The sequence below is a fragment of the Oncorhynchus gorbuscha genome, linkage group LG05 (assembly GCF_021184085.1).
Source record: "Oncorhynchus gorbuscha isolate QuinsamMale2020 ecotype Even-year linkage group LG05, OgorEven_v1.0, whole genome shotgun sequence".
NCBI lineage: Eukaryota > Metazoa > Chordata > Actinopteri > Salmoniformes > Salmonidae > Oncorhynchus > Oncorhynchus gorbuscha.
The window spans coordinates 54327403-54342487 of record NC_060177.1 but is presented as its reverse complement, the minus strand read 5'-3'; the positions used below and the strand labels follow the sequence as shown (position 1 = coordinate 54342487).

The 15085-nt window shown below is 44.0% G+C and overlaps 1 protein-coding gene across 5 annotated transcripts in view; it reads right to left on the bottom strand.

Moving 5' to 3' along the window:
- Nucleotides 1–15085, bottom strand: part of LOC124036066 (protein prune homolog 2-like) — a 52299-nt gene that overhangs the window by 1367 nt on the left and 35847 nt on the right. Inside the window, exons 9-18 of one of the 5 annotated variants that reach the window (XM_046350189.1) lie at nt 14838–14888; nt 14258–14731; nt 11295–11365; nt 10683–10886; nt 10177–10356; nt 9386–9485; nt 9136–9267; nt 8015–8101; nt 1649–1747; nt 403–457 (exon numbers count right to left, since the gene is read on the bottom strand). In XM_046350189.1, coding sequence (XP_046206145.1) covers nt 412–457; nt 1649–1747; nt 8015–8101; nt 9136–9267; nt 9386–9485; nt 10177–10356; nt 10683–10886; nt 11295–11365; nt 14258–14731; nt 14838–14888 — 1444 coding nt within the window. In that variant the 3' untranslated portion in view covers nt 403–411. Of the gene's footprint in view, nt 1–402; nt 458–1648; nt 1748–8014; nt 8102–9135; nt 9268–9385; nt 9486–10176; nt 10357–10682; nt 10887–11294; nt 11366–11802; nt 12531–14257; nt 14732–14837; nt 14889–15085 lie in introns of those variants that run through there. The other 4 variants (XM_046350188.1, XM_046350190.1, XM_046350191.1 and 1 more) reach the window with 4 other exon arrangements.

Genomic DNA, 15085 nt, shown 5'->3' with positions numbered 1-15085 from the left:
TGAATTCACATTGGGATATTAAAACATAACATGTTCCCACACTTAGAAAACACCACCGGTGCAGTTACCCACGCTTTGCGACAACACTGTGCTGCGACCTAACTTTTCAACGCACCGAACTGTAGGCAGGGGTCTATGGTCAGTTGGGGTGGATTATGGGTGAAGGAGTACTGGAGAGGTCAAACAAGTTGATCATCAAATAGAGAAAAGAAAATACCTCATGCAGAGATCAGAAACAACCAATCACAGGACAGGACACATTCTTACATATCACACAGACCGTGGGTGAGGTCATCGGATTAAAATCAGCCTGGGTGTAGGGGGGAGGGGTGTTAGTGCCAGGAGGTAGGGCCAGTCTGAAAATACATGGGGGGTAAGGGAACTCAACCAACACAGGCAGACCTTTTGAGTTTACCTCATACATGCAAATGTCTGTATACCCCTCTCCTCTTCGTACCTTAGACGGGAGTAGAGAAAGGCAGGAGGGGTATAGTTAGTGAGTGGACACAACACAGAGGATTCATCCTCCCTCCCAACCAATCACTATGGCTCGGTTTCCCTCAACTCAGCACAGGAACATCCACAGGGTTATTATGTCTCAGCTCTGTTCTGTCTTTCACATGTCTCCAATGACACAGTGTCCAGGTTACAGTGGATAGAGCAGGTCTCCTTTGACTCTCTACACGTCAATGAGAAATCATCCAAAGGCCTTTGTAGTCTATACATGCATTCTTGTTGCTCTCAGCCAATCATTTCCACCCATCGGTCTGACTATTTTTTAATGAAGCTTTATTTAACCATTTGAGTGTAAAGGGATGCTTCAGGGATTTATCTACTTCCTCAGAGTCAGATGAACTGATGGATACCATTTTTATGTCTCTGCATCCAGCATGAAGGAAGTTAGAGGTAGCTTTGTGAGCCTGTGCTAACTAGTGTTAGCGCAATGACTGGAGGTCTATGGTATATACTAGTTAGCAACTTCCTTCAAACTGGGCACAGAAGTATAAAGATGGTATCCACCAGTCCATATGACTCTGGGAAATTAGATAATGTGCTTCATTTCCAAAATACTGAAATATTCCTTTAAGGACAAATTCTTAGTTACAATGACAACATGGCAAGTTGATCTAAAACAGGGATAAGCAAATTGGAAGACGATGTCATGCTGGATTTAGGTATTTTCCTTTTAAATCAGCATCTGTCCCCTGGCATGGGCCGGAGTTGGCTATCCATGATCTGGAATGAATGTCCCCTCAGTCTATCCCCCTTAATAACAGCCAGTAGTGCAACATTTTACAGTCATTTTATGGTTCCCCCCAAAAAGGCCCACACCACACTATTATGCTCCTCATACCACCTTTTAACAGCGACAATGTTTTGTACCTGTGTGGATCTAAACATTGTCACTTTTTTAAATATTGTATTACAGAATGTATGATCTTATGCACATGCAATGTGTCAAGTGCTGTAAAGTTTAAGCCCCAAATTGGCTACTTTGTAAGATACTTTTTACAGAAATCTAGTTGTCTGATCATACCGTTTCCAAAACTAAAGTGATGGAACTCCATTCCACTCTCGTTCCATGTGTGTGTGTGTGTGTGAGTTGTTACTTTATCTTCATGCTCACAATATCTTCACACTCACTCACTTGATAATGCTCTCAGGGATGTGCACATACTCCATTGGAATTAGCTGCCGTAGCTCCGCCAGGCTGTTCACATACTTTATCTTACTGCTGAACTTAGAACTGCAGAGAGAGACAGAGAGACAGAGAGACGGAGAGAGAGAAGTTGTGAGAAAGGTGGAGAGGTGGCAGAGAATGGAGGTGGGGGGGGGGCAAAAACAAAAGCTGACAGGTTGATCAAATGCATTATTACTTGTTATACAGTGCATTTGGAATGTATTCAGACCCCTTGACCTCCTCATGTTGTTACGTTACAGCCTTATTCTAAAATTGATTAAAGTCAATCTACACATAATGACAAAGCGAAAACAGTTTTTTAGACAAAAAAATAGAAATACTTTATTTTCAAGAATTCAGATCCTTTGCTATGGGACTCGAAATTGAGCTAAGGTGGATCCTGTTTCCAAATGACCACACTTGAGAGGTTTCTACAACTTGATTGGAGATCTGGGGAAGGATACCAAAACATTTCTGCAGCATTGAAGGTCCCCAAGAACACAGTGGCCTATATCATTCTTAAATGGAAGAAGTTTGGAACCACCAAGACTTCCTAGAGCTGGCCGCCCGGCCAAACTAAGCAATCGTTGGCAGAAGGGCCTTGGTCAGGGAGGTGACCAAGAACCCAATGGTCACTCTGACAGAGCTCCAGAGTTCCTCTGTGGAGATGGTAGAACCTTCCATAAGGACAAACATCTCTGCAGCACTCCACCAATCAGGGCTTTATGGAAAAGTGGCCAGACAAATCAAATCTTATTAGTTACATGCGCCAAATACAACAGGTACCTTACAACAATACCTTACAGTGAAATGCTTACTTATGAACCCCCAACCAACAATGCAGTTAAAAAAAATACGGACAAGAATACGAGATAAAAGTAACAAGTAATTAAAGAGCAGCAGTAAAACAACAATAGAAAGACTACATACAGGGGGAACCGGTACAGAGTCAATGTGCGGGGGGGCAACAGTTAGTTGAGGTAGTATGTACAGGTAGAATTATTGAAGTGACTATGCATAGATGACAACAGAGAGTAGCAGCGGTGTAAAGAGGGGGAGGGGGGGGGCAATGAAAATAGTCTGGGTAGCCATTTGATTAAATCTTCAGGAGTCTCATGGCTTGGGGGTAGAAGCTGTTTAGAAGCCTCTTGGACCTAGACTTGGTGATCCGGTACCGCTTGCAGTGCGGTAGCAGAGAGAACAGTCTATGACTAGGGTGGCTGGAGTCTTTGACAATTTTTAGGGCCTTCCTCTGACACCGACTGGTATAGAGGTCCTGGATGGCAGGAAGCTTGGCTCCAGTGATATACTGGGCTGTTCGCACTACCCTCTGTAGTACCTTGCGGTCGGAGGCCGAACAGTTCCCATACCAAGCAGTGATGCAACCAGTCAGGATGCTCTCGATGGTGCAGCTGTAGAACCTTTTGAGGATCTGAGGACCCATGCAAAATATTTTCAGTTTCCTGAGGGGGAATAGGTTTTGTCATGCTCTCTTCACGACTGTCTTGGTGTGCTTGGAACATGTTAGTTTGTTGGTGATGTGGACACCAAGGAACTTGAAGCTCTCAACTTGCTCCACTGCAGTCCCGTCAATGAGAATGTGGGTGTGCTCGGTACTCTTTTTCATGTAGTCCACAATCATCTCCTTTGTCTTGATCACATTGAGGGAGAGGTTGTTGTCCTGGCACCACATGACCAGGTCTCTGACCTCCTCCCTATAGGCTGTCACGTCGTTGTCGGTGATCAGGCCATCGACAAATTTAATGATGGTGTTGGAGTCATGCCTGGCCGTGCAGTCATGAGTGAACAGGGAGTACAGGTCGGGACTGACCATGCACCCCTGAGGGGCCCCTGTGTTGAGGATCAGCGTGGCGGATGTGTTGTTACCTACTCTTACCACCTGGGTGGGGGCAGCCCGTCAGGAAGTCCAGGATCCAGTTGCAGAAGGAGGTGTTTAGTCCCAGAGTCCTTAGCTTATTGATGAGCATTGAGGGCACTATGGTGTTTAACGCTGAGCTGTAGACAATGAATAGCATTCTCGCATAGGTGTTCCTTTTGTCCAGGTGGGAAAGGGCAGAGTGGAGTGCAATAGAGACTGCATCATCTGTGGATCTGTTAGGGCGGTATGCAAATTGGAGCTGGTCTAGGGTTTCTGGGATAATGATGTTGATATGAGCCATGACCAGCCTTTCAAAGCACTTCATGGTTACAGATGTGAGTGCTACGGGTCAGTAGTCATTTAGGCAGGTTACTTTAGTGTTCTTGGGCACAGGCACTATGGTGGTCTGCTTAAAACATGTTGTTATTATAGACTCGGACAGGGAGAGGTTGAAAATGTCAGTGAAGACACTTGCCAGTTGGTCAGCGCATGCTCGCAGTACCTGTCCTGGTAATCCGTATGTCCCTGCGGCCTTGTGAATGTTGACCTGTTTAATTAAAGGTCTTACTCACATCGGCTGCGGAGAGCGTGATCACACAGTCGTCCGGAACAGCTGGTGCTCTCATGCATGTTTCAGTGCTATTAGCCTCTAAGCGAGCATAGAAGCAGTTTAGCCTGTCTGGTAGGCTTGTATCACTATGCAGCTCTCAGCTGTGCTTTCCTTTGTAGTCTGTAATGGTTTGCAAGCCTGGTCACATCTGACGAGCGTCAGGGCCGGTGTAGTATGATTTGATCTTAGTCCTGTATTGACGCTTTGCCTGTTTGATGATTCATCACAGGGCATAACGGGATTTTTTAGAAGCTTCCAGGTTAGAATCTCGCTCCGTGAAAGCGGCAGCTCTAGCCTTTAGCTCAGTGCGAATGCTGCCTGTAATCCATGGCTTCTGGTTGGGGTATGTACATACAGTCACTGTGGGGACGACGTCAACGATGCACTTATTGATGAAGCCAATGACTGATGTGGTGTACTCCTCAATGCCATCAGAGGAATCCCAGAACATATTCCAGTCAAAATCAAATCAAATCAAATTTTATTTGTCACATACACATGGTTAGCAGATGTTAATGCGAGTGTAGCGAAATGCTTGTGCTTCTAGTTCCGACAATGCAGTGATAACCAACAAGTAATCTAACTAACAATTCCAAAACTACTGTCTTATACACAGTGTAAGGGGATAAGGAACATGTACATAAGGATATATGAATGAGTGATGGTACAGAGCAGCATACAGTAGATGGTATCGAGTACAGTATATACATATGAGATGAGTGTGTAGACAAAGTAAACAAAGTGGCATAGTTAAAGTGGCTAGTGATACATGTGTTACATAAGGATGCAGTCGATGATGTAGAGTACAGTATATACATATGCATATGAGATGAATAATGTAGGGTAAGTAACATTATATAAGGTAGCATTGTTTAAAGTGGCTAGTGATATATTTACATCATTTCCCATCAATTCCCATTATTAAAATGGCTGGAGTTGGGTCAGTGTCAATGACAGTGTGTTGGCAGCAGCCACTCAATGTTAGTGGTGGCTGTTTAACAGTCTGATGGCCTTGAGATAGAAGCTGTTTTTCAGTCTCTCGGTCCCAGCTTTGATGCACCTGTACTGACCTCGCCTTCTGGATGATAGCGGGGTGAACAGGCAGTGGTTCGGGTGGTTGATGTCTTTGATGATCTTTATGGCCTTCCTGTAACAACGGGTGGTGTAGGTGTCCTGGAGGGCAGGTAGTTTGCCTCCGGTGATGCGTTGTGCAGTCCTCACTACCCTCTGGAGAGCCTTACGGTTGAGGGCGGAGCAGTTGCCGTACCAGGCGGTGATACAGCCCGCCAGGATGCTCTCGATTGTGCATCTGTAGAAGTTTGTGAGTGCTTTTGGTGACAAGACAAATTTCTTCAGCCTCCTGAGGTTGAATAGGCGCTGCTGCGCCTTCTTCACGACGCTGTCAGTGTGAGTGGACCAATTCAGGTTGTCTGTGATGTGTATGCCGAGGAACTTAAAACTAGCTACCCTCTCCACTACTGTTCCATCGATGTGGATAGGGGGGTGTTCCCTCTGCTGTTTCCTGAAGTCCACAATCATCTCCTTAGTTTTGTTGACGTTGAGTGTGAGGTTATTTTCCTGACACCACACTCCGAGGGCCCTCACCTCCTCCCTGTAGGCCGTCTCGTCGTTGTTGGTAATCAAGCCTACCACTGTTGTGTCGTCCGCAAACTTGATGATTGAGTTGGAGGCGTGCGTGGCCACGCAGTCGTGGGTGAACAGGGAGTAAAGGAGAGGGCTCAGAACGCACCCTTGTGGGGCCCCCGTGTTGAGGATCAGCGGGGAGGAGATGTTGTTGCCTACCCTCACCACCTGGGGGCGGCCCGTCAGGAAGTCCAGTACCCAGTTGCACAGGGCGGGGTCGAGACCCAGGGTCTCGAGCTTGATGACGAGCTTGGAGGGTACTATGGTGTTGAATGCCGAGCTGTGCTAGCAAAACAGTCCTGTAGCTTAGCATCTGCTTCATTTGACCACTTTTTTATTGATCTAGTTACTGGTTCTTCCTGCTTTAATTTTTGCTTGTAAACAGGAATCAGGAGGATAGAATTATGGTCAGATTTGCCAAATGGTTGGCGAGGGAGAGCTTTGTATGTGATTCTGTGTGTGGAGTATAGTTGGTCCAAAGTTTTTTCCCTCTGGTTGCACATTTAACATCCTGATAGAAATTTGGTAAAACGGATACAAATTTCCCTGCATTAAAGTCCCCGGCTACTAGGAGCGCCACCTCTGGGTGAGTATTTTCTTGATTGCTTATGGCGGAATACAGCTCATTCAATGCTGTCTTAGTGCCAGCCTCTGACTGCGGTGGTATGTAAACAGCTACAAAAAATACAGATGAAAACTCTAGGTAGGTAGTGTGGTCTACAGCTTATCATGAGATACTCTACCTCAGGCGAGCAATAGCTTGAGACTTCCTTAGATATCAGGCACCAGCTGTTATTTACAAAAATACATAGTCCGCTGCCCCCTTGTCTTACCAGAAGCCTCTGTCCTATCCTGCCGGTATAGCGTGTAACCAGCCAGCTGTACGATAGTGTCGTCATTCAGCCACGACTCCTTGAAGCATAAGATGTTACTGTTTTTAATGTCCCGTTGGTAGTTTAACCTTCCGCATAGCTCATTGATTTTATTCTCCAAAGATTACACGTTTGCTAGTAGAATGGAGGGAAGTGGGGGTGTATTTGATTGCCTACAAATTCTCAGAAGGCAACCCACCCTTTGGCCCCTTTTTCTCCGCCTCCTCTTCACGCAAATTGCAGGGATCTGGGCCTGTTCCCGAGAAAGTAGTATATCGTTCGCGTCGGGCTTGTCAGACTCGTTAAAGGAAAAAAGGATACTGCCAGTCTGTGGTGAGTAATCGCAGTCCTGATGTCTAGAAGTTATTTTTGGTCATAAGAGACGTTATGTACAAAATAAGTTTTAAAAAGCAAGTTACAAACAATGCAAATCAACGAACAAAGAAATCACAATAGTTTAGGGACACGTAAAACATCTGCTTCCCACCTCTAATATAAGCCATCTAATATAAGCCACTCCTCAGTAAAAGGCATGACAGCCTGCTTGGAGTTTGCCAAAAGGCACCTAAAGGACTCTCTGACTATGAGAAACAAGATTCTCTGGTCTGATGAAACCAAGATAGAACTCTTTGGCCTGAATGCCATGCATAACGTCTGGAGAAAACCTGGCACCATCCCTACAGTGAAGCATGGTGGTGGCAGCATCATGCTGTGGGGATGTTTTTCAGCGGCAGGGACTGGGAGACTAGTCAGGATCGAGGGAAAGATGGACGGAGCAAAGTACAGAGAGATCCTTAGGTGATCAAATACTTATGTCATGCAATAAAATGCAAATTAATTACTTACAAATCATACAGTGTGATTTTCTGGATTTTGATCAAAATGACAATTATGATAAAAATTACAGACCTCTACATGCTTTGTAAGTAGGAAAACCTGCAAAATCGGCAGTGTATCAAATACTTGTTCTCCCCACTGTATAAGTTACCACACCCGGTCTCAGGGATGGTTAACTCTGGAAATTCCTTCACTCTCTACAGTTATATAAATCAGCTTTTAGTTTTTTTCTGCACTGTATTTGTGGAACAATCTTCAAAATGCTCTTAAATTAGATGTCTGTGCCTCTAGGGCAATTCAGATTCCTAATTGAGGACCTTATTACTGATGAATGTGTTTTATATCTGTTTGCATTTCATATTCAATGTTTTGTATTTTGCTAAATTTTCCATAAATTCAGGGCTCTTCAGTAAAAGAAACATTGGTCTTAGTATGACTCCCTGGTTAAATAAAAGACAAATAAATGTGTGAGAAAGCATGGGTATCTCCACCTTATGAAGGGTCTGATGATTCCCAACACTGTTCGGATAAACCAAGACGGATGGACAATGATAAAGGATTTCAGATTCTTCCTGAGCCTGACATGAGACATGAAAACAAAAGAAAACAAAAGAGTTAGTGAGAATTAAAGCATGAGTCTGTATGTACTGTGTGCATGTGTGTGTGTGTGTGTGTGTGTGTGTGTGTGTGTGTGTGTGAACAGCAGACTGATGTGTGTGTGTGTGTGTGCATGTGTGTGTGTGTATATTTGGTCTTACTATCCTTGTGGGGACCAGAAGTCCTCACAAGGATAGTAAAACATGGATACATTTTGCCAGTCCCCACAAGGGAAAAAAGTCTATTTTAGGTGTTTGGTTTAGAATTCTGGATTCGGGTTAGGTTTCGGGGATTTACCCAAAATCCAGAAACTCCTTAGTGATTCCATACAATTAAACAACTGCTGCGGCTTTGGTGGCAAGATGGCGGCGACCATCTGAAGCTTAATTTGTCAAAATTATTCTTCTGAATTCTCAAATAAATACGGTTCGACGACATCGGCACCCCAGTAGTTTTCTTCATCGCAAGTATTTCATCGTCAGACATACAGTATTTGTAAGTTGTTGCTTACTTTGTATAACTAATGTGTAATGCTGTCTTCACTTCTCCTCCGAATAAAATGTGTTACCCATCTCCACTGCTGTGGCAGTTGGCTACATAAAATAATTATATCAAATAATCGCAAATGTTTTAGGTGGAAAAGTACACATTTCCTAACTCCAAACTGATAGTACTTTCTCCAAAAATAGCTCTTTCGGCCGTAAATTTTCAGTAAAACAATGAATTTGTCCAAACTTCCCAGATTTCTGAATCATGGATTCACTGGCAACGGATCATAGTGAGGCCTGCAATCCAGCAACGTCACAAGTCACGTGACCCGTTTTTGCAGCTGTTTCAGAACAGCACTACAGGGACAGGAAGTGGGAGAGGGCTAACGCAGCAGTAGTTTCAATGTATGGAATTACTTGGGAGTTTCTGGATTTTAGGTCAACTTCTTTAAGGTTAGGATTAGGGAAAATAGGATTTTGGTCCCAAGAAGGATAGTGTGTGTGTGTGTGTGTGTGTGACTTGTTACCTCCTGTCAATCATATGGTAGCACTTCTTCATCCAACCTATTCCAGGCATCCTCCTGCGGGGTGTGGCTCCATTCAGATACACAATCATGTAGTCTTCAGCAACCATGAGCTCCAGAGTGCTGATCACATACCTGAACACACACACACACAATATTGTTGAGTGAGTTTTGATACATGATGATACAATACATGCGTGATACATGCTATGCTGATGGATCTACTGACTTGATCACAATCAATAGCACTTACAGGAAGAGGTTCTCCATGACGTAATGATAATCATCACAGTTACTGTCCGGTAGGAAGCACGCTGCAAACACGATGATGGCATTCAGGTCACCATAGTAACCTGAGGAGAAGGAGGAGACGGGGGGCTCATCAAGAGGAGGTGTCTACTGAATAATCACAGGAGATTCAATGCAAAGGTGTGTCTGTGTCACTCAATTCAGGAAGTGATTTGAATAAAAAATGCAAACATTCACAAACTTAATAGCTTTGGGAAATTGGGAAATCATTGAAAATGGATGCCATTTTAAATTTCTTTTTTTTACCCCTTTCACTCCCCAGTTACAGTCTTGTCTCATTGCTGCAACTCCCGTACGGACTCGGGAGAGGTGAAGGTAGAGAGCCGTGCGTCCTCCGAATCACAACCCAACCAAGCTGCACTGCTTCTTGACACAATGCCCATTTAACCCGGAAGCCAGCTGCAACAATGTGTCGGAGGAAACACCGTACACCTGGCTACAGTGTCAGCGTGCACTGCACCCGGCCCGCCACAGGAGTCGCTAGTGCACGATGGGACAAGGACATCCCTGCCGACCAAACCCTCCCCTAACCCGGATGACGCTGGGCCATTTGTGGGTCTCCCGGTCGCGGCCGACTGTGACAGAGCCTGGACCCGAACCCAGGATCTCTAGTGGCACAGCCTTAGACCACTGCGCCACTCGGGAGGCCATGGATGCAATTTTCAATGGCATTTCTGTTTATTTCCTCAATTGACTGACTTCAATACGACTTGGTGTGTGTGTGTGTGTGTGTACCTCCATGAGAGATGACTCTTTGGTAAGACTCAATACACTTCATGTCGATGCGGTGCTCCTGCTCCCCAATGACGACTGTCCTCCACAGTTTGGCGTCCTGTCGCTCCTCCTCTGCACTGTATTCTGGGATAGCCTCGCTAGGCTCCCTGTCTGCCTCCTGATTGGACCCCTGGGGGTCACCTGTTGGTGAAATCATTCTATAGCTAATGGCCTAACTCGCACACATCGTGATGAAACATAAGAATACAGCTAGAAGAGTCTTCATAAAAACAAATTACAAACACACCTTGCTTGACATGTATGGATGAGTGTATGTGAGTCTTTCTCTATTGTTTGTTTTTATTTACAAACAAATGACTGAAAGTGTCTTTTTACATATTGAATTGTGTCCAACACATTTTCTTGAACACGTTTTGATTCCTCCTTTGAGTAGAGCTTGTGGTTGTTTAAGTCTCTCTGTCTGTATCATGTGTGTGTATACGCATGTGTGTGTGTGTGTGTCTCACCTATTCCGTTGAACTCCAGGGAGTCGGCCTCGTCAGGTGTGTCCAGCTCGTCCACGTTGATGTCCAGATCGTCGCCCGTATCCAAGGCGTCGTCAGAGAGGAGGGATCCCTCGCTGCGGTCCAGAGACACGTTCATGGGCGGAGCCACCAGCTTCTTCCTGGGTGGGATACTGGCCCCATTCAGCTCCAGAGAGGAAGAGGGATCTAAGGAAAATGTTCACGATGTGTTAGGGATATGACTCTCTGTATGCAAATTAATATTTCCTCATAAGTTCTTGAATTCATGATCAGTAAACGGTGATACAAACCCAATTGACATCATTAAAATAAATAGCATTAGTGGAGAGAAGAGAGAGCCATATCTTTAGAGACAGTGATACACTACAATGACTAGGAGATGAGATACGACCTCTTGTTTGAGTGTAAATCTATATACCACAAATTGGTAGCAGGATACTAGTGGCGTTGGTTGTAGCATAGATAACCCATGTCCCACTCGCTCCATTGGTCAAGAGAAAGTATTTCGACGCACAGATCAATGACAACCGTGACTCTGCACAGATGCACTTTTTTTTCTTGTGTGTGTCGAAAAAGGGCGTGCGTGTGCATCACCTGGTCTGTTTTCCAACCCATCTGTGTGGTCTTTATTTGAGGCCATCATCCCAGGAGCGTCTGAAGCAGGCCTACCCCAAACACACACAAGCATCCAGTCATGACTAAAACAACCATGGTCTCTTCTCAATTGAGGAATTAAAAAAAAAAGAAACATTCAAGAAAATGAGTTTGACACAATTCAATAGATGAACATACACTTCTAATAATTTGTTTGTGAAGACTTGACCACGAAGCATCACTAAATGCACGTGGACCAGGGACAATACAACCTATTTTTATTTGCCTCCAAGCCGCACCCCCAGACCCTGATTAGCATAACTCCCATTAACAATGGGGAGTTAGACAAAGACTCACACGCACTCACGCATGCACACACTTTCAAACACACCCAGCTTTCCCAACAATGGGACGAATATATACTAACAACTAACCAATTGCTTCTAATCTAAAGAGAGTTGTTGTCGTTGGTGCCATTCTCTCCAACAAAGATGCTCTACAAACTCACCTCTTCCCAGACAACCAGGTGATCTCGGTGCTGCTCTCCTGTCAACTGGGATGCCACACACTTTTCTCTCTCTTCCCCAACTCGTTGTTTTAAAAAAATGTCACACTTTGCTTCTCTTTCTGGCTGTTCTGATTATTTTCTTTCTCTTTCAGCATAAGGGGCTCGGTCCCTCATTCGCCATATTGAAGTCATGTGACCTCCCTCTGAATCTTAATGAGAGCTGATCAGCTATTGCAGAGTGTAGAGCATGTCAAAATCAACACAAATTAAGTATAAAATATATTAAGCTATGTTTAGTTACATTTGCCCACTACTCGTTCTAAAATTAGACTCCATGTCGGCCTCCAAAAAAACCCAGTTAAAAAACAAGATTGTCACTACAAAAACTTCATTGTCAAAAATACATTGGATGTATTTAGAAGTTAGTTTCCCTCCTTTCTCATAAACAGTACAGCAAACAGAACTCAATCACAATTATTCAACACACACACAAATAAGGGGAGGGGTCATATTTATCCCCCAGTAACCAAAGAGGGGAGGAGTCATTACAATTACAAAGAGGGGTGACAAGGCAAGACAAACATCCACAACCCACTGGGCACACACCGGTTGAATCAACGTTGAATACACGTTAAATTTACATCTGGGGCAGAGAAAAAAAAACACACACAGACACACACACACCAAAAAACCAAAAACAGAGTAAACACTTCATAACAGAGCAACCTAAAGTTCCTCTCACTGAAACTGCTCTCCATTGGAAACACTGCCTATTCAAGGAAATGTACATCTGAACATAGAATGTAGGCTACATTTTACACGTAGCATATTGGAATTTGCATGTGTAGATGCAAAGTGTGTAGACATAATAAATACTCTGTAGTATGAAATGACATGAAGCCCATTCTGGAGCATAAATTGGAACTCCGTTGCTTGGGAGCGCATCCACATTAATGGGACAGTTGCCAAGCAACAGAGTTCAGGACTTCCTAATAAGTGGCCCATCCCACAGAGGAATTTGTGTGAGAGAGAGAGAGAGAGAGAGAGAGAGAGAGAGAGAGAGAGAGAGAGAGAGAGAGAGAGAGAGAGAGAGAGAGAGAGAGAGAGAGAGAGAGAGAGAGAAAGAGAGCAAGAGAGAGAGAGAGAGAGAGAGGAGAAAGAGAGAGAGAGAGAGAGAGAGAGAGAGAGTGTTTGAGTGTTTGAGTGAAGTACACACACATGCAGTTGAATACTTTGGCAAGCTGGTTCCACAGTGAAACCTTGAGATGCAAATAACCCCCCCAAAATGTTTTAAGGAAATAGAAATGCTTGGAGGTCCTTATGCAATATAATTCAATTAAAAGCATGTGTGGATCAAGACAAACGGATCTGAATAAACACACATAGGGCTGGTTTCCTGGACACAGATTAAGCCTCATTCTATACTAAAAAGCAATGGAAATTCTACATTTCAATTGTGAGGTTGTGAGTAAGTAATCATTTTTTAGTAATAATTCTGGAATAACCAGTCTGGATATTCAAATATGATGCCCTGGGCTACACTAAACAGTGAGCTGCTTCTATCACTCACAACACACACACACACACATTATGCAATGGGAATCAAATAGATTAAACTGATCTATTACTGATCCTGCATCATGGAAAACCAATAAAACACCAACATGTCAATTTGGGGCGCTGACACAGTCTCAAAAACACACATGTAAACACAGTATGGGGAATTGCCAGGGACCTCGCGATACTTAGGTGCCGATACGATACGTACTGCGATTCTCACGATTCTATATGTATTGCAATTTGATACCGTGATTTTATTGCGATTCAATGTTCCAAACATATTGCTCACCATATGTCTGCTGCAAAGGGACAAGATAGCATGAGAAAACCAGTTTTAATCAGTCATGGAAATAAAAGTACTGAAAACAAATTGGATCAATTTTTAAAAAGAAAATGGAGAACAAGCTATGAAGGAAAAACACTGGAGTTTTGGTGCAGGTACAGCCAACTAGCGTAAAAATAATATTGGTATATTTTCAAAACAATGCGATATATCGTAAACAATTATATCCCGATATGTAAATGTGTGGAAATACATTTTTTTTTTACCCCATCATTGCTAACACAGTCCCAAACATACACCTTGACTCAGGACTCCAACCACACACTATCACACTGTTGCCCAATAGGTTCAGTATGGACCTGTACTGCACTCCTGTGGTAATACACAATACGGCAGCTCAATGTCTCCAGTCTATTCTAGTCAATAAAATGATGAATTAGATACTGAATACTTGAGAGATTCTCAAAAGACAACATAATATTTGAACTCAGATCTGTTCAAATTTTGGAATTGTAAGAACCTGGTCCTAGATATGTTTGTACTCCTATGGTCATTTTCATGCCAACCAAGACGGAACAAACAGATCTAAGATGAGGCTAGTAAATAACTTACCTGGAGAGTAGAACGTGGGAATAGTCATCAGGAACATAATGGGTCTGCTCTTCAGTCTCATAACGGGTATGGTGTTCAAGAAGATACTTAGCGTTGCCTGTAGGGTCATGTGGCTCTTCAGGAGTTCTGGAGTGGTCTTGACCTTCAGCCTCCCACTGGGCCTGGCCTTCACTGTCATAATGGCTACAGTCATCAGACCGGCCTTGGCCATTGCCTTCAGTATGGTAGTAGTAGGAATTAGTAGTATGTCCTTTAGCCTCATAGTGTTGGCTGAGGAGATCATCTCTCGCCTCTTCAGCACAGTCACGGGTTTGGTAGGTGGCATGGTCTTCAGTCTGTTCAGTGTGGTGGTCAGTGTGTCCGTATCCATACTGGGTGGAACTGTCGTTGGATTGGTCCTGGCTCGCTTTCCACTGGTGAGGAACCCCCTCGCTGGCTCGCTGGTTCCAAGACTGGGATGCAACATCTTCAAGTCTGACAAAAACATATCAAACATGTAATAGTCACTGACTATCAGTCATTCTCATGTCCACTAAAGAGTGAAAAATACTGGTTAGAAATCACAGATTCTCACACACACCTTGTGTGAGACAGAGGGGAGCTGGCTCCATTGGCTGTGGTGGGGATACAGCTGTAATGAGGCAGGTAATACATATTTAATGAGGCGTAAACAGATTTCTAAACACACCCAGGGCTGAGATCAAAGTCTGGCGCAACACCACACACACACGCACACACTGATCCCTTGTTTCATCTTCAAAAGCTCTGATGATGTCGGAGAAGGGTGTGAGGCAACACGGGTGCAGTATCCACTCTCTTTCCCCCTCT